General features: G+C 53.2%; 1 protein-coding gene across 1 annotated transcript in view; it reads right to left on the bottom strand.

The window, feature by feature from the left end:
• Positions 1-3,360: 3,360 nt before the first annotated feature.
• The window catches only part of IGDCC4 (immunoglobulin superfamily DCC subclass member 4), a 39,359-nt gene continuing 18,149 nt past the window's right edge, over positions 3,361-24,570 (bottom strand). Inside the window, exons 4-20 of the mRNA XM_002690523.6 lie at positions 24,363-24,499; positions 22,987-23,127; positions 19,848-20,003; positions 18,737-19,150; positions 18,082-18,246; positions 17,407-17,544; positions 16,467-16,637; positions 14,788-15,027; positions 14,554-14,655; positions 12,879-13,062; positions 12,063-12,190; positions 10,123-10,293; positions 9,753-9,890; positions 8,480-8,585; positions 7,701-7,929; positions 6,810-6,971; positions 3,361-6,288 (exon numbers count right to left, since the gene is read on the bottom strand). Of these exons, the coding sequence (XP_002690569.2) occupies positions 5,875-6,288; positions 6,810-6,971; positions 7,701-7,929; positions 8,480-8,585; positions 9,753-9,890; positions 10,123-10,293; positions 12,063-12,190; positions 12,879-13,062; positions 14,554-14,655; positions 14,788-15,027; positions 16,467-16,637; positions 17,407-17,544; positions 18,082-18,246; positions 18,737-19,150; positions 19,848-20,003; positions 22,987-23,127; positions 24,363-24,499 (3,196 nt within the window). The 3' untranslated portion in view covers positions 3,361-5,874. The remainder of the gene's footprint in view (positions 6,289-6,809; positions 6,972-7,700; positions 7,930-8,479; positions 8,586-9,752; positions 9,891-10,122; positions 10,294-12,062; positions 12,191-12,878; positions 13,063-14,553; positions 14,656-14,787; positions 15,028-16,466; positions 16,638-17,406; positions 17,545-18,081; positions 18,247-18,736; positions 19,151-19,847; positions 20,004-22,986; positions 23,128-24,362; positions 24,500-24,570) is intronic.

Consider the following 24,570-nt stretch of genomic DNA (forward strand, 5'->3'; position numbering starts at 1 on the left):
TCTCGCGGCTCACAGTGTCCCGCGGGGTCGGCGCCGGGGCCGGGGCCGGGGCTCCGGCCGCGGCCGAGCCCGGGCGGCTGGGGGCTGGGGCCACATGCCTGCCTAGGAGCGCCGGGGGCGCAGGGCGAGCGCGGCCGCTTGCGCCATCTTGCACCCACCCGGGCGATCTGTCAGCCTCGCTCGGGGTGCGCGCTCCGCACTCTCACCACCCGCCCCGCCCTCCTCCCGCCGCCCCTCTTCCTTCCCCTCCCGGTCCCCTCCCCCAGCCCCTTCTCCCCGGAGGCCGGGTCTGGGGAACAAAAGAGCCGGCGAGCGCTTTAAGCGGCCGGACATTCCCGGCTGCGCGGCGGACGCGCCCCCTGCGCTTTGAACTGGGGCCGGAGCGGCGGGCGCCATCCAGAGCTGAAGCCCCGGACCCCTCCCCGCGGGCCAGCTCCGAACTTGGGGGGCTAGGGGAGTGGAAACCCAGTGGTCTGCGGAGTAGGACCGGGTTGCGGAGAAACACGCAAAGCTGCCGGATTCTCTCCTACCCACTCTTTCTGCTGCGCCCTTCTGCACCGTGTCCAAGTCTGTATTGTCGAGATAATTCCCTAAAAGCTGCACAAAGTTGTCAAAGATTCGGTTTTCCATGGGTTTCTGGTTCTTCCACCCAAAGGTTAGGACGTTTAGCTGCAAGGTTGGCCTCTTTAGACCGAAGAGTTCTGGCGCTTGGGTGGACAGGAGGGATAAAGAGTGGGAAGGCGGCTTGGTCCAGGGCCCTGAGAGAGAGGACCTAACAGGACAATGAGAACGCTAAAGTAGGCCGGATTCTGACCCCACTTCTCCCTGCGGTGTAGTTCAGCAGACCCAGGCGGGCACTCTCAGAGTTCAACTGAAAGATAAAGATATCCCGTCTCCCCTGCTCACTCTCAAGGAAACGGAAAGGATACAGGTCATGACAAATGACCTGTAACTGGAATAGCACCCTGAAAGTTAAAATTCCCAATAACACTTCTATGCCACAAAGACTCAGTGTTTCATGTCAGAGAACGTAAAAGGAGACATCAGTCTCAGGTAAGGATTGTTATGGTAGATAGGCATGCCTCTTAGGAGATACAGCCCCACACTGGCCTGCAGAGATCATCAGTCTTGGCCACTCGCTATTAAATGATCTTCTGTTGAGTTCAGCATGATGTGCTAGTCCATCAAAATTACTGAGCATCTTCCAAGTTCGAGGAGCAAGAGGTTTAAAGAGAGTAGTCTCTGCCTTACTTAGCTATTGGCATTGAATTGGTCAGGCAGAGGAGTAATTACATCTCTCTTTTGATACCAACTGTGAATTGCAGAGCAGGAGTGTTAACATATATAAAACTAACTCTGACGCAGATAGGTAAAGGGCCTCCAGAAATCAGGTAAGTTTACTAGTCCCTGGGTTCGTGCAGCCCAGGGACTCTGTAGTAGCAATTGGAAGATGAACAGGACTTGAGACATATGAGCAAGCAGTAGGAGCCAATGGAGAAATTCAGGGTCAGGGAACACACCGAAGTCCCAAGCCAATTTCCTTACAAGGAAGGGCAGGAAGGATGAGCCTCTATTGGCCATAGGAAAGGGAGAGGTGGGGGCCTTCCCTGGGCGGAAAGGCCTGGAAATCTCTCCTGCAGGGTTTGAATTCTCAACAACCCCTTCTTGGCTTGTCCTACACTCAGGAGAGGTCAAATTGGTGTCCTGAGTTGCTGTCATTTTAAATTCATTTTGACAAGTGTTTAATTCTTCTTTATCACAACACTTGGTCTGAGAATGATATGCAAATAATGGCTATTCTCCTGCATGCAAAATGTGCAGTATCTCCCCCTACAATGTGTCAATTAACTCAGGGCTGGCTCACCAGCCACTTTGGGGGTGGTCCTGGGCAGGAAGGCCTCTGGTTCTTGGTTCCCAGCGGTAGAAAAACACCCATGGTCCAGGCACTATAAAGATCCTAGCAGAGCAGTTGCCAAATGTAATCCTGAGATGTGTGTGGGGTAAGCGTGGAGTCTGGTGTATGACTATTGTGCCTAGGTTTGAGTTAATGGACACCAGCATGACTGTGAAGGTGAGAGTGCATGTATGGGTCTCTGAGTTCATAGGCACTGCACCCATATGTGTGAATGGGCGTCACAGGCAATTTTGGAAGCCAGATTTATACAAAGAAGATTTGTCGAACCCAATCTCTGGAGTTTGGTGGTTCACTCCTCCCTTGGGTCCAACAAAGTTAAAAAAAAAGTGTGTCCAGATGAAAAGAGATCCTTGAAGAGCCTAAAAGAATGCCATCAAAGAAAGCATCTTTCCTAAGTTCAGGTGTTTTTTCTAAGTGCCTGTTGGGGGAGGGACATGGTTCAGTTCGTTTTTTGAGGTGGGGGGGGGTTCCTATCCTAGGAGTCTGAGTAACCTATTTTTTTACTTTATTGAAATATAGTTGATGTACAATATTATATGTTACAAGTGTAGAATACAGTGATTCATAATTTTAAAGGTTACACTCCATTTATAGTTATAAAATTCTGGCTCTGTTCCCTGTGTTTCACAACATATCCGTGGAGCTTATTTTATAATAGTATGGACCTACCCCTATCTTGCTCCTTCCCCTCTCCCCACGGTAACCACTAGTCTGTTTTCTCTCTCTCTGAGTCTGTTTCTTTTTTGTTATATTCACTAGTTTGTTGTATTTTTTAGATTCCACATATAAGTAATAGAGTATTTGTCTTTAACTTATTTCACTTTGATACCCTCCAAGTCCATCCACGTTGTTGCAAGTGGCAAAACTTCATTCTCTTTTATGGCTGAGTAGTATTCCATCGGAGAAGGCGATGGCACCCACTCCAGTGTTCTTGCCTGGAGAATCCCAGGGACGGGGGAGCCTGGTGGGCTGCAGTCCATGGGGTCGCTAAGAGTCGGACACGACTGAGCGACTTAGCAGCAGCAGCAGCAGTATTCCATTGCTTAACCACACTGTCTTTCTCCACTCATCTGCTGATGAACATTTAGGACGCTTCCATATCTTGGCAATTGTAAATAATGCTGCTGTGAACATTGACATGCACATATCTTCTCAAATTAATGTTTTTGTTTTGTTACATACCCAGGAGTGGAAATGCTGGGTCATATGGTGGTTCCATTTTTAGTTTTTTGAGAAACTTCCATACTGTTTGCCACAGTGACTGCACCAATTTAAATTCCCATCAACAGTGTACAAAGGTTCCCTCTTCCTTAGAGAAAGTCCAGTTCTTTCTTATAACTACCTGCTCTTCTGCTCAAAACTCAACATTTCCTATCCTGGTAAGAAATACATTCTCTAGGGCAGAAAGGCTGAGGAAATTCTAGTCACTTGGTTCCAAAAACAAGAACATTTTTGGAAAATAGTTTATTAATTCATTACAGGGACAGATATATGATCAATGCATTGGCTTAACACTAAAGAATATCATAATTGTAAGGAGAAAAAAATGCTGGAAAATAATTAAATAATACAGCAAAACTACAGACAAATAAATGAGCAGGTACCGATTATACTTGTCATGCATCAATAAAAGGTTTTTAAATGAGACTCAAAAACCATAAGGCATCCATGGTAGGTGACAAAAGGATTAATACCCTGTAAAAGGCCAATGGACTCTTTTCTAATAAAAATACTGCTACAAAGACACAAACCTAACACTTCCAAATTACCCAGAGCCCAAATCATATATAATGCTAGTGAGTAATGGCCATGTTCTTATCAACTGTGAGTTATAGGCAGATACCAGATTTATTACTTATTTGCTTTTGAGAAACAATTTTCCACCCAACCTAATGGGTTATAAATTGTCTCATTTGCAGCTATTTAATTTAAACCAGAACCTCAGTGCCTGTTAAACAAGAACATGAAAAATGACTATGTGGTGTAATGCTAAGAGCCTACTGTTAAAACAGCTATTTAATTCAGGACAGGTTTTTTTTTTTTTTTTCCCCTTTAGGAAAAAAAAAAGAAAAAAATCAAACCAGCCAAATAAAATGAGGCTTTTGACCTTCAGAGCAGTGATGAAACATGTACAGTAGTGTTAGCCACAGCAATGCCGAATGCTACAGAAATAGTACAAATGACAGTTCTGTCCTTAACGAGATACAAAACCAGCATTAATAATCTTTAGTGTTATCATAGGCTGCCTGAAGGGGGAGGAGGAGGAAATGTAGGTGCGGATGTCAAACCTGAGTGACACCCGAGTGTAATAAACACAGATGCTGAAAGGGTCTGAGGAAGCTGCAACTCCACTGAGAGACATTTCACCATTAAAAAAAAAGGAAAGATAGACTGGTTATTTCTAATTTGGCTCAGAAGCCAGAGTTAACCCTTGATGTGCTTGCTGCTCAGTGAAAAAAGATGAATTCAGGGAGAAGAGACCAAGTACTAAATGCTCCTATGAGAGGCTGAGGTGCAAAATCAAATAAATGAAACAAGTCAGGCTTGTCCCTGTGTGGGGGGGCGTCAACAGAAAATGACTTCAGGATTGAATTTAAAGAAAGAGCAAAATGAGATGAGCCCATCACCCTTGTCCTGTGTGAAGACCCTACTTCCAGCACCCTAGAGGATGATTCCTCCCAGCCCCATCCTGTCAGTTCCTGGACAAGGTGCAGAGAGTGGGAGGCGAAGGGGCTGCCCAGCCCCTAATTCCCACCCCCTTCTCCCTTTCAAGCTCCAGCTGGGAAGCAAGGTGCCTCAAATGCCTCTGTCCAGCAAACCAGACTTACTGCATGGAAGGGAGGGAATAATTGTATCCCAAGCCTCTGGGTCGTGTTCCCCCTTCTGTGTCTCAAAACCCCCAAGGATGACTTGCATTCATCCTCTCTAAGGAGAACCCTCCAGTCTCAATCCCAGGGAGAAAGAAGCAAGGGAAGCTGAAAGGTCTTCTCCCAACCCACACTGGGGGTGTGCAGTCTGCCTGGGGATGGGGTCTACAGAGGCACAGAGAAGCAGGGGCAGGAGGATGATGGCTGAAGTGGACGGCGGACACAGGAGTCCCATCACGGCCCCAGACAGACATGAGGTAGTCGCGTTGTGAGGGAAGGGTGCTGAGACTGAACCCAGGCAGGAGAGCCACGTGACACAGTGTGGGAGAGGCGAGAGAGAGATAGCGGAGACAGACAGAAGCCACAGAGAGGAGAGTCCTGGGACGGAAGGGAAGGGCCCTAAGCTTGGGAGAACAGGGGCACAGGGAAACAAGACCCTAGAGGAGCGAGGGGGAGGAGAAAAGGGAGAGCAAGAGAAAGCAGATTTTCAAAACCAGGCACTTCCCCAATTACAAAATTAGGTGCAGACTCGCTCTGAGGGGAGCTGGAGTCACCCTCTCAGTTTGGACACAGGACACACGGCAGATGGGAGGTGACGCGACTAAAGTGTCAGGCATTCAGAGCCTACTTGCACTCAGCCCAGCCCAACCGGAAAGTGGGCCGGGGCTGTCTTTGTCAGACAAGGCATTGGAGACACTCTCAGAGTGTGTAATAAAAGGCTGGGTGACAGAGTAGGGGCCCGCAGGGCTGGGGACAGACCACTCTGGGGCAGTGTCCTGACCTGGAGGATCAATTAGGCCACAGTGACCACTGCCTGGCCCAGAGCTTCCCAGCTCACCAACCAGCACACACACATGTGCTTCACACATGTGCATATCACATGTAACTGTGCGTCACATGTCTCACAAACCACATGTGTCACAGAGTATAGGGGGAGCGAATAATCCAATCCTTCCTCTCCCCGAGCCAAAGCACCCCAGGAGGCTCCAAGTGGCTTGATGACTTGCAGGCAGAGACGCGTACACGTGTAGCCACATGCATCATGTCGCGTGATCCAAACCAGCCTGTCCCAAACGGTGCCCTCTAGGGGAGCTAAGTAGAGGAGGACGGGACTGGGGCTTTGGGCAGGCTTGGGCTGGCTCCTGGAGGGCAGGGGGCCTTTGGCTGGCCGTTGTTCCCAGGGGCCTCCTCCAGAGCCTCATTGGACTGGAGGTCCGAGTAGGGGCAAGCATCGCTGGCTGCCTCTGGCAGGCAAGTAAGTCTGTCTGGCCCAGGGGCTGCTTGCTCACACCCGCCTGGCTCCTGGTCCAGCCAGTCTTCCCCTTGACCAAGATCCACAACACTCGAGGTGAGGTCAGGAGCCTCTGAAGGCAGGGAATCTTCAGGTTCCAGGTCTTGGAGGTGGAGGTCAGGGGTCCCAATGGATGCACTAAAGTCCGAGTGGACGATGACTTCAGCCTCCACCTGGTTCCTGCAGGCTGGGGGAGGCTTCTTCCTCCCGTTGCCCTGGTCAGAGCAGAGAACACAAAAACCATCACTGAGCGTGACCATCAGAAGAATGACTGTCCTTCTCGGGGTGGAGAGAGGCTGACCTCCAGCCTAGAGCCCTTTATATATCATGCGGGAGTTGGTAAGGGAAGAACAGTGACTGTCCTCCAGATGATGATCAGATCCATGGGAAGGCAGGGAAACACTAAGATTTGCCCTTGTCACAGAATTTCAGAAATACCAGATATGGGCAGGGCTCTGTGAACACGAAGAAGGGCTGAATGCAGTCAGATTGGTGCACGCTCAGATTCATGGGAATTCTGCAGTGGCCCACTTATGCCTAGCTCGAGGAGGGACTGTCTTCCCAAACACTGGCCTGCCCTCCACCCACTCACCTTTAGAGGCTCCAGGGGTCTCCAGGCTCGACTTTTACCCCCAGGGACGTTACCACCAGGGGTCTCCAGAAGATTCATTACTTGCTCTTACCAAGCATGGGACGCTTCTCTCCTTCCCTCCCTCTTTCTTTCCAGGACACTGACCTTTATGGCCTCGTACACCAGAGCCTGCAGCAGCAGTGTCTGCCCAGTTCCAGCAGGGGGCAGCAGGGCCCGGGTCAGAGAGGGCATGGGGCCTGCCTGGGGCAGCTCACAGCCTGCCCAGGAACCTGCCCAGCTGGGCCCACCGGGCTGAGCCCAGGAGATCTGCACAGAGAAAGAAGCAGGAGCTGAAGGCTTGATGGGGATATACGCAGGAAACGGCTGGAGCCCCCTCCACAGACTCTTGGCCCCCTTTCTACTTCCCTCCCCAAGGCAGTGGGGACAGGCACAGAATGAGCTGAGAGTCTGGGGGTGAATTTGAGGATAGAACGATGCTCCTGCAGAACAGCCCAGGAGTTTCTGAGCCAGGCAAGGTCTCCTTCACCACACAGAGGCAGGGAGAGGGTGAGAAAGCACTCAGGGGTTCGCGCTGGCTGATCAGAGAATGCAGGATGAGCCGCCACTGCCAGGATGGACAGGACCCGGCCTGTGTGGATGCACCTCATCTGGATCCTGGTCCTACCTGGCCACAGCCTACCTGACCAGCCTCCTTCCCCCACGCTGGGGAGAACTGGGTCTTAGAGGTCTCCCCAGCTCCCAGGATGAGGCGTGTTCTGGCCACCTTGAGTCACCCGCCAACAGCCCCTCGGGGGCTCTCCCCTCCTTCCTGAGAACCAGGCTGACCTATTCTGCCAGAGACGGAGGCCCATCTGCTTCCCTGCCTTGCCAAACCTTTCAAAGAGGAGGGAGAGCTTTTTCTTCTGCAGCTGGTCCAGGGAGGGGAGGGGGGAGCGGGCCTCTCACAGGGTCACACAGCGTGCTCTCACGCCCCCTAGTGTCCTATTTGGGAATGAACCGCAGTGTGGGGCTCGGCCTTCCCGGCTTCAGGCTCACCTTTCTCTTGGAGTGACCCCGGCCGGCTGAAGCGCCACCACCCATAAGGCTGTGCACTTCAGCCCTGTCCTCGATGTCCGTGGGCGGTGGGGACCAGTCCTGGGGACGAGGGTGCACAAGGGACTCCAGTTCATGGACAGCTGGGGGGCTGGGGGGTGCCAGGCGGGCTCTGGAGTACAGTGCAGGGTTCCCAGCAGTGGCCGAGGAGGACAGCCCAGGGAGGGCTTCTCTGGAAGGGAAGATGGGAAACAGACAGTGTGGTCAAAGAGAGGGGCAGGGGTGGGATTGGGATTAGTCCAGCCTATGTCCCTGGGCAGGTTCCTACCCATCTTTGAGACTTAATTTCACCGTCTGTGCAATGGATAAGAAATTCTGTGACTGTTCACAACAGCTGTGACACTGTACTGAGGTCCTTCCTCCCTAGGCTCTAGGCATATGGAGATTTGGGGGCCCTCTTTGCAAGACGCTAGCAGCTACCAAGGAAGTCCATGAGGTCGAAAAGAGTTAGACACGACTGAGTGACTGAACAACCACCACCAAGGAAGCAGGAGAGAGGCAACTATGCTACGCCAGCCCTTACTGAGGGGATACGCTGGGGGCTTCCCTAAACCCATTCCGCTTCCCATTCTCACGAGGACCTCACCCCAACCCATTCATCCCAGACAACTTTAATGGGGCCCCCAGGAGGGGCTAGAGCAAGTCACAGCCACTTTCCCTGCTCTCTCTTCTCTGCAGAGGAAGTTGCTCCTCTCTGTGGTCAGACTGGTCCTTCTACCTACCTGTGGGGGCTGCGGCGCAGGCCAGCACACATGCAGGCCAGGAGGCAGAGGAGGCCCAGGCAGACGCCCACGATGATGCCCGTGACTGAGTGCACATCCAAAGAGTCTGGCAGGGGAGAGGGAGGGATAGAACAGATCAAGGACAGGAGAAAACCCGAGGTTCATAGACCAGGACATCCTGGGGCTTCCTCTGGAGGCCACTGGCCTGAGTCTCTTCCTTTGGACGTGTGAAATCTCTGATGCAAGGATCAGAGGGCCCCACAGACTCACAGGGACCACCACTACCTCTCTCTCCAACTGTCAGCCCCAATGGACATCCGGAAGCTGGAGCTCCTCCCCATCAACCCGGCCTTTCAGTGAAACATGCCTCTTGCCTGCCTAACAGGGCTGGTTTCGCAGGTGTGTAACACGTGCAGTGGCACGTGGCCCATGCTTAGAAGGGCTCTGCGCTTGGCTTAATGCTCTGCTGTCACCACCCTGAAATTCTTGCTCATTTTTCTTTTTAATGTATTTCCTTGGCTATGCTAGGTCTTAGTTGTGGCACACAGGGTATTTTTTTCTTCTGTGGCTGCTGTGCAGCATTTGGGATCTTAGTTCCCTGACCAGGGATTGAACCCATGCCCCCTCCAGCGGGAGTGTCGAATCTTAACCACTAGACTGCCAGGGAAGTCTGTCTTCTTCATTTTTTAATAAGGGGTCCCACATTTTCCTTTCACACTGAGCCCTGCAAATTACGGTGTAGACAGTCTCATGGCCTAAGACCTCCACTGTATAAAGCTCATCACCTCTTCAAGCCAGTTCTCCAGTGAAAGTAAGCTCCCAAAGAAACCAAGCCAGTTTCCCACAAATCTGACCTTTCGACTGAATTACCACTGAACCGCACCCATTTCCCCTTCAAATGTGTCCTCTCCACACCTGGCTTTCCTGGTGGCTCAGATGGTAAAGAATCTGCCTGCAATGCAGAAGTACTGGGTTCGATCCCTGGGTCGAGAAGATCCCCTGGAGAAGGGAATGGCTAGCCACTCCAGTACTCTTGCCTGGAGGATTCCATGGACAGAGGAGCCTACAGTCCATGACGTCACAAAAAGTCAGACGTGACTGAGCAACTAACACTTTCACACCAAATAGAGAGGGCAGCTGTCCAACAACATGTGCCTGAACGCAAGCCCTTGGAGGACATGACTTCAAGATTAGAAGTCAGCTCTGGGGACCTTTGGAGAGCTTGGGCTGCCCCAGGATGGAGCCCACCCCTTCCTCCCTTTCCACCTCTTACCTGAGAGCTTCTCCTGGAGAGTAATCACATCCTGCAGGCCAGAGAAGGGCCCAGGCCCCACCTCTGTGCGTGCACCCATCTTGAAGAAGTACCTAGTGTCGCTCTCGAGGCCGTGGACCTCAGCACTGAAGATGTTTCCTGGGGGGCGGGGGAGCCAGGGAGAGCAGGGTTGGTGACCTGGGTAGGGGTGGCCTGCAGGGCTGGGCTGGGAAGTGGCCCTGGGAGGACCTGCTGCTCCCACCCAGGTAGCAGCTTCTGCCTGCTCCTCCTAGAACAAACCTCCGTGGCCATCTCAGTACTAACCCAGCCACTGGGGAGGCTGGAAAGGGGTGGGGGGAAACCCCAGAGGTCCTGGGGTGCAGGCACTCACCCTCTGTGGTGAGCAGGGTCCACTGGTGCTCGGGCTGGGTGTGGTTGTTGCTGTAGAGAATCAGATACTCCACAATCTCCCCGTTGGGCTCCGTCGGGGGGCACCAGTGCAGCCGGACGGTGGAAGGTGTCAGGGGGCTCAGGCGCAGGTCAGATGGGGGTGTCGAGGGCCCTGGGTGTCAGGGGAGGAGATGGGAGAGGCAGGGTCACTGAGAGCCCCAGCCATGGGCACAGCTGGGAGCCAGGGCATGAAGGCATAGCCTCCTTGCTTCCGCCTTTACTGGAACAAACCACAAACCACGAAGCAAAATGAGGTCGGGTCTCTCACTGGGGAATTTCTGGAAAACAGTTAGGGAGGGGTCTTTGCCACCATTCTGCCCCTCTTAGAAACTCTTTTCCACTCTTTGGAGCAGAGCTCTTCAAATGTCCACACTCAAATACTTTCAAGGGCTGAAGATGGTGTCTGGTCCTCAGGGGACCTGGGGGCAGAGCTCAAAAGTTTTTGGAAGGCTCACATTTCATTTAAACTCATCTCTTCTGTGGTAACATTTAATATCTAAGTAATGTTTTAAATGATTTATTATTTAAAGTTCCTAACTCCCCTCACCACCGCAAATCTTCAAGTAAAATTGTTTGACGTCCTGTATAGCCTCCGTGTACGCCTGCCTGGGCCCAGGACCTTAGAGTCACAGGAATCCTCATGTGTGAAGTACCACCTTGAAAGGCTTTGTGTTTTGTTTTCAGAGAAGCTGATGGGGGCGCGGGAGTGGGGCAGGAGTAAATGAGGAAGGGAGGGGAGAAAAGAGGGACAAAAGGTGACTAGTGAGTTGGGAAACAACAGAAATTTGGGGGCTCAGGTTTTCAAGGCCCAACAGAGGGTGAGATGGGGACCCAGGGCTGTGAGGCTTAAAAAAGCCACAGCACCATGGGCTGTCAGAACCCTCAATGGCCCTGGGTGACTCCCCACTTCTCAGGCTCTACTCTCTCCATCTGTGAAAGGAGAAAATATTCCCCTCTCTGTAATCAGGTCAATTGAGCTGGGGATTCCATGTCATGGTCTCCCCCGAGAAAACACTGAGCCTCCCTCAATTCCACGTGCAAGACCATGGTAAGTGGAGCTCTTGGGCTTCCCTGGTGGCTCAGGCAGTAAAGAAACTGCCTGCAGTGCAGGAGATCCAGGCCCGATCTCTGGATCGGGAAGATCCCTTGGAGAAGGAATGGCAACTCATTGCAATATTCTTGCCTGGAGAATTCCATGGCCAGGCTCCTCGGTCCGTGAGGAACAAAGAGTTGGACATGGCTGAGCCACTAACAACACCACTTGAGCTGAGGTCATGGGTGTGTGAGAAACAATTTGTAAGCATTTTTTTAAAAAGTGCATTCATGAGGGTGGATGGCCTCCCCACCCTACCCTACATACGTCTTCTTATCTCAGATCAGGAACAAAGGTCTGCTGGTAGAAAGGGGAACTGTGTCAGCAGAACCTAAGAGGCTGCTGTGAGGACAAAGAGCCACTTGTCTCCAGATGCGTTTCCAGAGGGTTCCAGAGTCACAGACTTGCAGAGCTCATGGTCCCAACTTCCCTTTTTACAGATGAGGACACAGAAGCCCTGCTGGGGAAGGGGTCTGCCTAGGTCTCCCTGTGTGTCAGGGGCAGGCTGGGGACCCAAATGCAGAGTCCAGGATGCCTGCCTCCAGAGCTGGCCCTCCTCACAGCTCAGTGAGGTCTCGGCACAGCCTCTTAAAAGAAACCACTCCTCTAAATCTCATGTGATCATGTCCGTGAGTAAATGGTTAAGACCAGCACTGGACTGCCACCATAAATGCAAAGCAAGTGACCGGAACTTTTGGGGCTCTGAGGGGCATTTCAGAAGAGGGCTGCTGGGGCAAGGAGTTCGGTGAAAGATGGACTTGTGGTCAAGGGGCTGAGGGGCCACTCACGGTCAGGCAGGGTGGAGCGCTCTACCACGGAGCCAAAAGGCCCGTCCATGTCCACACCATGAGACTGTACCGCAAACTCGTATTTGGTGAACGGCTTCAGGCCGCCAATGAGGATGTCTTCTCCAGAGCTGCCGAGGTAAGAAATGCAACTAGGACTCTCAGGCCCCTTCAAGTCTCCTCCCCAACCCAGCTGCAACCCCTGCCTCGGGCAGGGAACCTGCTCCCTGACACCGGGGCCACTAACATCATCCAGAGACCTGCAGAGAGATGTGGATGGATGGATGGATGTATATGATTCCAAGTCCAATCCCCAAGCCGGGCCCCCTCTTTCAAGAAATATTCCTGGGTTAATCCACATCATTCTCCACCCAAAGAATCCTCTCTGATGCATCTTCTCCTTGACTTAAAGGAAAAGATGCATAACTTTTCCTTCAGCTGTAATTGTATTAATATGTATCTATTGCTTTTTATGCTTTGTTTTGTATGCCAAACCAACAGAGACCAAGAGGTCTCTGCCTCCCCATCCAACGGGGGGCCTCTCAGGACAGCAGCTGGGCTGTCTCTTCCCCATCACCTGAGACTGAAGAAATAGGTCTGTCCTGCATGACGTCTCCCAGGGTTGAGCCCTCCGGTGAGGGGACAGGACTGGATGGGCTCTCCTTTCCCATCTGTCACCATCAGGTCATCAGACTCTCAACGTGCCCCCAGTTTAACACATGAGTCATGAAATGTCCCTGAACCTTCAGGCCCCTCTCTTCATCGCTACCTGCTGCCTCCTTCCCTTCCACTCCGCCCCTTCACAGTCCCTCTTCCCACCTGGTGTAATAGGTGACCAGGGAGGCATTCCTGAGCCCCCATGGGCTGAAGCGCACAGTGTAGTTGACAATCTTGACTGTGGTGAAGTCTGGCTTTTTCCACCGAAGCCAAATGGAGGTAGAGCTGTTTGATTCCGCATGGACGTGGGCAGGGGGCAAGGGTGGCCCCCTCTGGATGGGCAGGTCTGGAGGGTGAAAATTATAGAGTGTGGGAAGGGAGGAAGATACTCATCTGGTAATATGTACTGTGGTTTGCAGTTCCCAAGGCACTTTCTTTTACCCTTCACTTGTGATCCTGTGAGTTGGGAATAATGCTTTATTTCCACTTCACAGATAAGGAAACTGAGGCTGCCAAGGATTTAAGTGATTTTGGCCAAGGGCATACAGCGAGCAGACTATGGAACACTAGTATGTAAGAGAGAGAGACAGCAAGTCACGATAATTATGAGCATAGATTCTGGAGCCAGGCTGTCCTGGTTCAAATTCCAACTCTGCCATGTACTGGCTGTGTGACTATGGAGAAGTTAATTAACCTCTCTGTGTTTCCATTCTCTATTCCGTCAGTGAGGCTAATAATAGTACCTACATTTCATAGGGTTGTTATGAGGATTAAATTAGTTAATATTTGTAAAGTATATAGAAGTGTCATGGAATGAATGTCTGTGTCCCCCCGCAAAGTTCCTATGTTGAAACTTGAACATATGGTGGAGTCCTGCCTGTTTGGGCCACTGTATCAACCACAGACTGGGTGGTAAACAACAGAAATTTATTTTTCACAATTTCAGAGTCTGAGATCAAGCTTTGGTGAAGGCCCTCTACTGGGTTATAGACTATCAACTTTTCATTGTATCTTCAGGGCAGAAAAGGGAAGCAAGCTCTTGTGTGACTCTTAAAAGGGTACAACCCCCCCCAGGCTTGGGATGTGGGGCCCGTCCGGCTCAAGAAGAAAGTGAAGCAGTATGAACTAATCTAATCCTAATTACCTCCTAATACATCACACTGGAGGGTAGGATTTCAACATATGGATTCTGGGGGACACAGATTTTTTGTCCATAACAGTGCCCTTATAAAAGAGACCCTAGGGAACTCTCTAGACCTCTTTCTGCCCTGTGAGGACACAGCGAGAAGATGGCCTATGGTCTATGAATCGGGAATCGGGTCTTCACCAGACACTGACTCAGCTAAAGCCTTGATCTTGGATTTCCCAGCCTCCAAAACAGTGAGAAGTAAATGTTGGCTGTGTAAGCTACTCAGTCTATGGTGTTTTGTTACAGTAACCTGAACCAACTCTGAGCCTCAGTTTCCTGGTGGGCCACATAGGGATACCCTCCCTGCCTAGAGCAGAGGAATAATCTCAGAGATAGTGTGATGAAGGTGGGTCATCTTAAAAATTGTTTAAAGGTCAAACTTGGGCCAGAAGTCACTGATGAACCACTGGGTTTCTCTATGTCCAAACCTTCCAAATTAGCACTGCTCAAGGATAATGAAAACACGGGCCTATAAGGCAAAAGCGGGAGCTTCTCTCTGTGATCTAAATGAGCCAGTAGAATAGGTTTGCAGGTGGCTGAAACTTCTAGATGGCCTGCCCACGAGGGCCGGCCCGGAGGAGAGGGAAAGGAGGCAAGGCGCAGCCCTGCTGACCGAGCCCTCGCGCTCCGCTTCCCCAGCCTCCTCACCTGGGGTGGGGGCCTTCTCTGTTTTGCCCTTCCACACTGCCGCATAGCCATCCTCGTGTTTGTTGAACGCCACGAGCTTCACCTCGTACAGCCGGCCAGGGACTGGGGAAGGCCATGGAGGGGGGTCACTCTTGTGTCCCCTGAGAGATTCCATCTCCAACCACCAGCCCAGCTTGCCCAGCCCCCCGCTGGACCTGTGTCAATCCCCCCCACCCCCCGGGCGGCCCTCCTCACCTAGCTGGGTCAGTTCATACTGCTTCACTTTCTTCTTGAGCCGGACAGGCCCCACATCCCAAGCCTGGTCCCCACGGCCCCCTGGAGGGCTCTCACCATCCGTCTCCTCCTCCTCCGCTCCCACCTCTCGCCAGTACAGTTTGTAGCCAGAGATCTGGGCGGGGTGCGGGGGTGGCTGCCAGGACACGACCAGGGACTCCATCCTTGCCCGTACCTTCAGCTCTGTGGGCGCAAAAGGGACTGGGGGCAGAGGAGCAGGAAGGGAGGAGGAGTAAGAGAATCAAAGAGAAGGAAGAAGGGGAGGCCGGGGAAGGGAGGCAGGAAGGAGCATGAGGAAGCAGAAAGCAGGAAGACAGCGTTGAGTGAGGCCCTTGCCAGAGTTCTCCCCATATATCTCACCACTCAGCCACCAGCCTAAGGGTCAGGCCCAGGCTGGGTCTAGAGGAGAACTCACTATTCCATAAGCCCAGAGTGCTGGGAACGCAGGGACGTTTCCCGGGGGTTTGCAAAGAGGTTGGCCAAGAGCATTTCTGGGGCAGGGCTGACAATACCTGACTTAGAGGAGGGCTCTGTAAATCTTCTGAAGGCATGAAGGCATGGGCACCAGCAGGCAAGGGGATCAGAGGGGTTGCTGAAGCCAGGAAGGAGGGATGGAGCCACCGGAGTGGGGAGACCTCCTTGGAGCCTGAGAGTGGGTTGGCTCACTGTGTGTCTGATGCTGTCCTAAGCACTTCATAGCATGTATTTTAACTTTATTCTCACAACCCTACAAAATAACAAACCTACTAGTGTCCCTGTTTTACAGATAAGGAAACTGAGGCTCAGAGAAGTCCAGTAACTTGCCCAAGATGACACAGATTGTATGTGTGCCAGGCTTTGTCCTCATGGGAGGCTTGGTGTGCTGCGATTCATGGGGTTGCAAAGAGTCGGACACGACTGAGCAACTGAACTGAACTGAACCACTCTACTATTGGGCCTCTCAACAAAACCCACAACAGTCATAATCACAGAAGCAGCTATTATTTATTTATTTTTTCCCAGCTGTGCTGTGCGGCACATGGGAATCTTAGTTCCCCAGCCAGGGATCAAACCTGTGCTTCCTGCTGTGGAAGCATGGCTTCTTAACCACTGGACTGCTAGGGAAGGCCCCTGTTTGCTACTACTTGCTGCTGCTGCTGCTAAGTCGCTTCAGTCGTGTCTGACTCTGTGTGACCCCATAGATGGCAGCCTACGAGGCTCCCGTCCCTGGGATTCTCCAGGCAAGAACATTGGAGTGGATTGCCATTTCCTTCTCCAATGCATGAAAGTGAAAAGTGAAAGTGAAGTCGCTCAGTCATGTCCGACTCTTAGCACCCCCATGGACTGCAGCCCACCAGGCTCCTCCACCCATGGGATTTTATCAAACCTTTGTTTACATTAATTAATCTTCATGATACACCTGGCAGTAGTAAGTGAAGTCTTAGAGTTGTGAATGGTCTGTCCAAGGTCACACAGCAGATGGAAGGGATACATGAGCCCAGGGGTGTCTGCAAACACCAGCCCTTCGTCTCTTCACCCATTGAGCAGGGGCAGCCGTGGTAGATCTCTCATGGAGGGAGTGGTTCGGTCTGGGTTCCAAGGGCTCCCAAACACCCACACAGTCACTCACATCACCCCACCTGTCCCCTCTGGCCCCGTACCATGGCTCTGGTTGTGCACACTGGGCGTCCTGTGCTGCATCCACTGGGAGGGGGCCCCGTAGCCAGCCCCTGTGCCAGCTGAAATCCGCACTCGATACACCTTGCTGGGCTGAAGTGAGTTCAGCGTAAACTGTGTCTCATTCCCCGGCACCTCGGTGAAGAAAATCTGATCTGCTGGGACAGAAGACACTGGCTCTTGGTGGCCCCCTTAAGAACTCCTAAACCCCCCCTACACTGACTCTTCCACCTCAGGCCGTGACCCCTCAGTGCCTGGATGGACTCCACGCTTCAGTGAATGCCCAGGCCTCTGACCCTGGCTGATGCCAGCCATGAGCCTGGGCTCACAGTGGGGAGAATCAGGGCACACGCTCCCCACTGCCCCAGGAGCCGGCCCACACACACCAGGGCATGGGCCCGAGGGGCTGACTGTGAAGCCACCAAGCACCGCCTCTTCCAGAGCCCTGTCGACCGCCCACGCCCCCTTCCTCACCCTTCCCTGCCTTCTCGCCCTGGCCCCCTGGCCCCCAGCCAGTCGCCTTCTCCTATGTCTTCATCAATTTCATTCCTCCTCCCCGAGATTCTTGACATCTGTCCTAACATCCCATCCATGCCTCATTTCCCTCAATCCCACAAGCAAACCCTGCACCTCCCTACCCCTTCTGAGCTGGAAGGGACCCCAGGATTACCTAGGTCACCTGCCTCACTTCACAGACAAGGAGCCTGAAGTAGGGACTGTCGGACTACGCGCCGCAGCTGTACAGAAGGTGGGGCTAGCCCCCAGCCCTACCCCTGTCTCAAGCGAGCCCTCTAGTTGAGCCTTCCCTTCCACTCCTGCCCTCCCAACCCCCAGCCCACCTTCCCCTTTTCTAGGTTCACCTTGCCCTACTCCACCAGCCGCTCTGATGGAACCCTCACCTCACTGATTCCTGCCCCCACTCACCTTCCTTTCCCAAACCGTACTCTATCTTGTACTTCACCACCTGCCCATTGCTCAGGCTGGGAGGCAGGGGCAGCCACGCCACCCTGATGTCCGAGGGGTTGGGGCTGGACAGGGAGAGCTGGGGCGCTGCACTGGGGACTGAGACAGAAGAACATCAACGTGAGCTCGGCTCCACCGACGTGGAAGGTGAGGCCCAGGAGCGGTCAGAGACTTGCCCAGGTCACACAGCAAGTCAGAAGTAGGCCCAGGACCAGGATCTGAGGGAGGAAAGGGAGCCTCTCAGGGGAGCCCCAAGCTGGAGAGGATGGGACAGCCTTCCCAGGACATTCCCCCAGCACAATCTTCTACATCCAGCGGACTGTCACTGGCTCCTGTCTGACTGGATGGTACCTGGGTGCAGCGGAGAAGGAGCCACCTGATTACAGGCAGTCATGAAACCTGGGCTCAAGTCCCAGCTACACTATTGACCTTGGGCAAGTCACTCACTTTCTGGGCCTCAGTTTCTCCAACTGCAAATTAGGGAGATGAACCCTTGCCCACTCCTTTACAGGGCACAAAAGATGGCACAAGGCAAGTAAAAGCACCTTGGCGTACAGGAGTTAAGAGAAACTAAGCTACCATCTCCAGGGAATTCCCTGGGGCCCAAGGTGCCCACGGCAGGTGCAGAGGCCCTACCATCATCCAGCGTGTGGACCAGAGCCGGGGAGGAGGTGCGGCTGGCCCCCAGCTGCGAGTAGGCCACCACGTAGAACTCGTAGTCTGTGTTGGGTTCCAGGTCGCGAACCTGTAGCTCAGTGGTGTCATTGTTCACCGCAAACTGGTATTCCACATTGTCCACGCCTGAGTGGGTTAGGGACAAAGTGTCTGTCACAGGGCCACCGCCAGAGGCTTCCCTGCTCAAAGCTGTCTAGGGAATCCTTCATGTTGTCCAGTCCCTGGAATAGCCTCTTTCTAGCTAAATCATTCCAGATAATCTGAGACTATAAACTCCTCTGACATCTAGTCCCACTGTATTAGTTCCTCCCACTGGTTAGAAGTCTTTTCTAGCGTGTAACTGAAGTGACTCCTGCTGCAATTAACAAGCTGGCTCCAGGAATGCCAAGGCATTTTCCCTGGGAGCGGCATCCTCTCGCTGCCCTTTTAAACTGTGGCTGAAGGGGAAATGCGCTAACCCATATCTACACACAGGTCTCTCACCCCATCCCATCCTATCCCCAAAGGCAACCCTTCAATCATCCACCCTGTGCCGCGTCCCTTCCCCCCACCCACCCCCGTAGGCACCCCCTGCAGTAGGTCTTTGCTGGGGTGTCTTAGCGCCGGGCAGACGCACCCCGTGCCTTCTGGTAGTGGAGGGAGAAGCCAATGATCTGCTCGCTGTGGAGCTCGGGCCGCTCCCAGGCCACCAGCACGGCGGAGCTGCTCAGCGGCGTGGCGGTGACCCGCGTGGGGGCGCTGGGGAGCCCCTCGCGCACCACGACCGCCAGCGGCGCAGCGGCGCACGCCGTTCCCGCGCCGTTCTCGGCCACGCACTGGTAGTAGCCGGCGTCCTGCAGGCGGATCTGGGTGATGACCAGGCTGCCGCCGCCGCCCTGCACCTTGACGCGCCCGTTGGGCCTCAGCGGCGCCCCGTCGTGCAGCCAGCGCAGCCACGGCCGCGGCTCGCCGGACGCGCGGCACACGAAGCGCGCGGTGCTGGCCCGCGTCCGCGACAGCGCCTCCGGCGCCTGCGAGATGACTGGAGCGGCTGGGGGACCGGAGGGGAACGCTGACTGTGCCTCCCGCCGCTAGAGGCCTGCCCCGGCCTCCAAATACCCAAGGGACTCCCGCAGCCCCTCACTCATTCTCACCTCTCCCCGATTCACCCGTCCCCCCAAAATACCCTCAGCAGCGCAGCTCTAGTTCTCTTCCTCCTTCTATCCCGGCCCTACACTAACCATTCTCTCCAGGCTTCCTCGGCCTCCCCAAATACCCTGGCTTCTCCAGGATCTAACCCTTCTCCCGCACTTATTCCGTCTCCCCTACCTCCCAGGACCCCACACCTATCAGATGTACCCCCCAGTAACCTCACTCTCATCCTTCCCCACATTACCCGGGTCCCACCCAGACCACCTCTCCAATAACCCAAGCAATGCCCTTTATCACCCCTCTCCTCTTCCTCAACTCCATCCTCCAATCTCCTCCCACACTTGTTTCCTCTAATTACCTAGTCTGTCCCCTCCAAGGCACCCCACCCCCTCACGAAGGACTCCTCCCCAGGTGCTGGGGCCCCGCCCCCCTCAACCTTATCTTCCCTTTTCATTCTCCACCGTGGCGCGCCCACCTGTCCGTTTTCCCACTTCCTATTCCTCCTGCGCTCAGCCCCCGCTAATCCGCCCCAAGCAGTCTCCCCCTACACCTGCTCCCCGGTCCTTTGACCCATCTCACCCTCCGCCCCTCCTCACCCAGCACGCGGAGCTCGGCGGCTGCGGTGGCGAAGTCCCGCCTGCGGGGCTTGTTAGCTCTGCAGACGTAGACGCCAGAGTGGCGGGGCTGCGCGCTGGTGATGAGTAGGTTGGTGCGGCCCAGGACGATGACATCGGTGGAGATGGGCTTCCCGTCTGCGGGAGGAGGGAGAGTGCTGGAGCGGGTAGCTGACCGCTGCCCCTCCATCCACTCTCCGGACCTCCGACCTCGAGTGGGCGCGCCATCTCCACCAGGGTTAAGAGAACCTAACAGTCTCTGGTTGGGATCTCAGTTCCTCCACTTGCTAGACCAATGATCCCCTCTGAGCCCTAGGGTCTCTCTCTGTAAAATGGGGAGATAGTCCCTCGCAGGAAGGGCTGTTCTGAGGGTGGAACCAATAAGGTCTGTGAGGCTGGCCCACACAATGCAGGCACATTAATAGGTGCTCTGAACACGACTCAGTTACAACCATTACCATTACTGTTAAATTCATTTCTCTCAAGGACACACTCCTGCCATATGACCTCAGCCCAGGGCTACGATGAAGAAATGGCTGGAAAGGTCTGCACCATAACCAGAGACCTAAATACGGGAGACTTATTTTGATGTGAAGTGACAATCATTTTGAAAGCCCTTGCCTTACAGTCAGGAGCTGAAATGCAAACCGCCAGGAAACAAAAAAACTATTCTACTTCACAAAACCAAAGAAATGCATGTCAAAACACAGATGTTCATTTTCACCTATTAAAGTGGGAAAGTTTTTAAAGACAGTATGTTGCAATGCCTGAGCAAGGGTAAATGCGGATAGGGCTATACAGGGGCTCCAGCTTGACCTTGAAGCCAGGATTCCACTTGTGGGCACCCTGTGGTGGGGAGCTGTTAACAATGCTGATCACCTCAGCGTTAACTGTAACAGTGGACAACTGGGAAGGACTTCAAAAATTAAATCATGGCTATACTCAAATGATGGACTATCAGTTATTAAAATTATTTTTTGAAAAAGCTTTAAAGATGGAGAGGGAATTCCCCTGGCAGTCCAGTAGTTAGGACTCTGAACTTCCACTGCAGGAGATACGGGTTCAATCCCTGGTCAGGGAACTAAGATCCCACAATCAGCATGGTGTGGCCAAAAATAAATAAAAAATAAAGATGGGGAGATGCTTATGATATACGGTTGAATAAAAACAAGACTTGGAACTGTAAATACAGCATGCTTTTATTTGAGGGGGGGAAATATACATGTGCATAGAAAAAACTCTGGAAGAAAACACATTCATATGTTAGCAATTTAGTCTCTGAGTGGTGGGATGTTTACTGTTTCTGGTTTTCCTTAGTTTTCTACAATGAATATGTACAACTTTTGCCATCAGAAGAAAACAACACAAAACAAAAAAGCCATGCCCTTCCCCTGACTTAGTGGAGTTGTTGTTGTGTTGTGTTACTCGCTTAGCCGTGTCCGACTCTTTGCGATCCCATGGACTGTAACCCAACAGGCTCCTCTGTCCATGGGATTCTCCAGGCACCAATACTGGAGTGGGTTGCTATTTCCTTCTCCAGACTTAGTGGAGTAAATTCCTGGAAAAGGAACAGCACCCAGGGACAGGAGTGAAGCCAGTCTCTGTCTTCTAAGTTTGCTATTAGCAGAGTTTCAAGTGAGACCCCAGAACCACAGTGTCTGGACCCTCTAGGACAGCAATTCTCAAATCCCCACTGTGCAAACAAATCACAGAATCGCAAGAGACCTGGTTAAGATGCAGAGGCGTCAGGCACCCTAGATTCTGCATTTCTAACTTCGCCCAGGAGGTAGGTAAAGACCACACTTTCGGTAGAAGGACCTTAGGAACTTGTTAAACATTAAGAATCCGGGGTCATGATCTTTCAGGCGTGAAGGGAAGGAGTCTGCAATTTGAAGAAGCTCCCTGGGTCATCCTGATGCCTGGTCAGGATTTGAGAAGCACTGATGATGGAAGTAGGCGACATCACAGGCTTACCCCAATAATACTATGAGGGTCCTGCTGGCCTAAGGTTCCCCTAACTAGGCAGGTGTCACGAGTCCAGTGAGGTCAGGTAGGTCAGGGAGGCACAGATAACCAGCACTGTTCTTTCTCATCAGCTCGGTGGGGGTACGCAGTCATCTTGGGTTATTATTTTTCTTTAAATTCTATGTATTCATCATTATCTAGTCTTGAATGTGAGATACAAACTTACAAAAGGGAGTGTGGGGTCATGGACTGAACCAGGGAAGAGGTGTAAAGAGAGCTGGATTTAAGACTTACTTCTGCCATCGACTTGGGACAAGACACTTCTTATTGACAAATGGAAACAAGTAATCCTTGCTTTTCTTCCATACAGAGCTGTAGGGGGTGGTGTACCAGAAAAGGAACAGGCTCTAAAGTTTGGGTCCTGGCTTTCCACCTGCCTTTCTGAGCTTTAGTTTCCTCATCTGCCCACCAGGAATAACAGCCCTGGCCCTTAACCTCTTCGAACAGCTCTAGGAGGCTCTGGCAGGAAACTGGGTTTCACGCTTAGTAGGCTACAAGGTCACGTTGGCCCGGCGCTCTCATTACCCTACAGCATCTTCTGTAATGCAGCCCGCTTGGCACTCATCACTTGCTGCCTGATACCACCAAGTCTCCTCACGGATATGTCTCCCTTACACAGACTGTGAGATCAGAGGGCAGGGCCCCATCTCTTTCACCTGGGTCTTTCACTCACTGTGCCCAGCATGAAGCCGGGCACACAAAGGCAGAAGCAGACTGGGTGGACCAGGAGGGGCTATGTAGTTAGACCAGCAGAGCGTCCAAGTGCTACCTGACTCACTGGCCCCACACTCACTGTTTTAAGGACTGGAAACATAGAAAGTGGAGAACAAAGCCCAGCGGCCACCCCCAAGAAAGGTCTCAAGAGTGATTTGTGAGTGGCAGACTGAGTGGGCTTCATAAAAGAAACTTGCTAGACAGATTGATTCATTTGGTCCAGGCTCCTCTACCCACACTCCACCCTGGGACAGAAGTTAGTTCCTGCCACACCAAAGGTTGGTGACCATACTGTGGTCACGCTTATAGATCCCTGACTTGGGGGTGTGTGCAACGCCACCCCCTCCTCTCCCATGCCCTCAAGTCCTCTCCCTCCACTTACCCTGTCGAACCCAGGACACAAAAGGGGTGGGGTCAGCCGAGGCCACACACTCCATCACCACACTCTGGCCAGACACGACGGTGGTGTTCTCCGGGGCTGCCACGATGACCACGTCCTGCCCCCCAGCGGATGCCAGGGACCCTGGAGAGAGGGAGCCTTACCATCAGGCGTCTTCACATTCAGCCCTTTACCTGATGCTCACAGTCACTTGGTGAGACAGGTGGGGCAGCCAGGGTTCCATCGGACAGATGGGAAAGCAGCTGCGTACTTCAACAGAGCTGGGACTGGAACTCAGAGGTCTTTCTCTGGGAGCCAGAGAGGAAAAACCGGGCCTCCGACACAGCGCCCCCATTCTTCCTACTGGATGGAACCCCCCCTCAAGGCAGAGAACCAGCAGAGTCAAGAGTAGACTTGCAGTCTGGACTTGAAGTCAACAGTTGGAGTTTCTAGTTCTGGCAAGTCCCTTCCCTGGAGTGCCTCAGCTCCCATGTGGGGAAGGCAGGGGATGAGCTCGAGTTTCTGCCAGCTTGGTGGCGCCCGGAGCACCCGTTCCCTGCCAAGTTCTCAGCATGACCCTGGGTCCCTGGGTCAGCATGGTAAATACCTGGTTTGTCCAACAGGTGGAGGCAGAGACCCCGGGCACTGAATGGGCAGCAAACCAAACTCCGCTCATCAGCTAAGCCCCCGGAAGTAGGGTGGGAGTGAAAGTGGATGGGATGAGAGCGGGATGGAGAGATGAGCGGAGGGGTTGGAGTCGAGGGGAGCTGCCTTGGCAAAGGAAGGCAAGATAGAGGCCTTTGCAGGGGGCCTGAAGTGAGATCTATTGAACACCTGCCAGGCACCAGGCACTTCCCATTCCTATCTCGGCGATTCTCACCACCTCCCTGGGCTGGACATTTGATAAGGAGCCCAGGGTCACACAGATGGTTAGTAGAGAAGCCAGGATTCAAACCAGGTCATTCTGACCCCAAAGCCTGTGTCCTTTCTACCGCGTCACTCTGGGACGGGAGGTTTTCAGAGAAATGGAAAGAACAGTCCCAGACCATTAGGAGCCAGATCCACAGCAAGCAGCAGGGGGCGGCTCCCCCAGGGCAGGGACGGGCACCTACCCTCTCCATAGACACCTCATCTCCCTGCACCTGTCCCCAGCCCTGGACACTCCATCCACCCATGGAAACAGTCTCAGCAGGAAGGGAACCCTGGACCAGAAAGAAGTCTTGGGTTCCTGCCCTGAGTGCTATCTCTGACTTGGGTGGCACTGCCTTCTTTGGGCTTCATGGCCTCATCTGTCACCTATTTGAAGGCAGGTCTTGGACGACTTGAGGTCCCTCCCAGCTCCAAGATGGCTGATTGCCCCACCCGGCCAGCCCCCTTACCTCTGTGGGCCACGCGGAGTAGGGCCTCCTGGCTGAAGCGCTGTTGTGCTGAGTTGGTGGCCACACAGCGGTAGGAGCCTGCATCGCCTTCCTGTACATCCAGGATCTGGAGGACCCCGTTGGGAAGGGTGATGAGCCTTGGGAAGGGACAGAGGGCACCTGTGAGGTGGACAGGAGCTCTACAGGGAGGGTGGCAGTGCCCCAGCTG

Source organism: Bos taurus, chromosome 10 (assembly GCF_002263795.3).
Source record: "Bos taurus isolate L1 Dominette 01449 registration number 42190680 breed Hereford chromosome 10, ARS-UCD2.0, whole genome shotgun sequence".
In the NCBI taxonomy this organism is placed as follows: Eukaryota; Metazoa; Chordata; class Mammalia; order Artiodactyla; family Bovidae; genus Bos; species Bos taurus.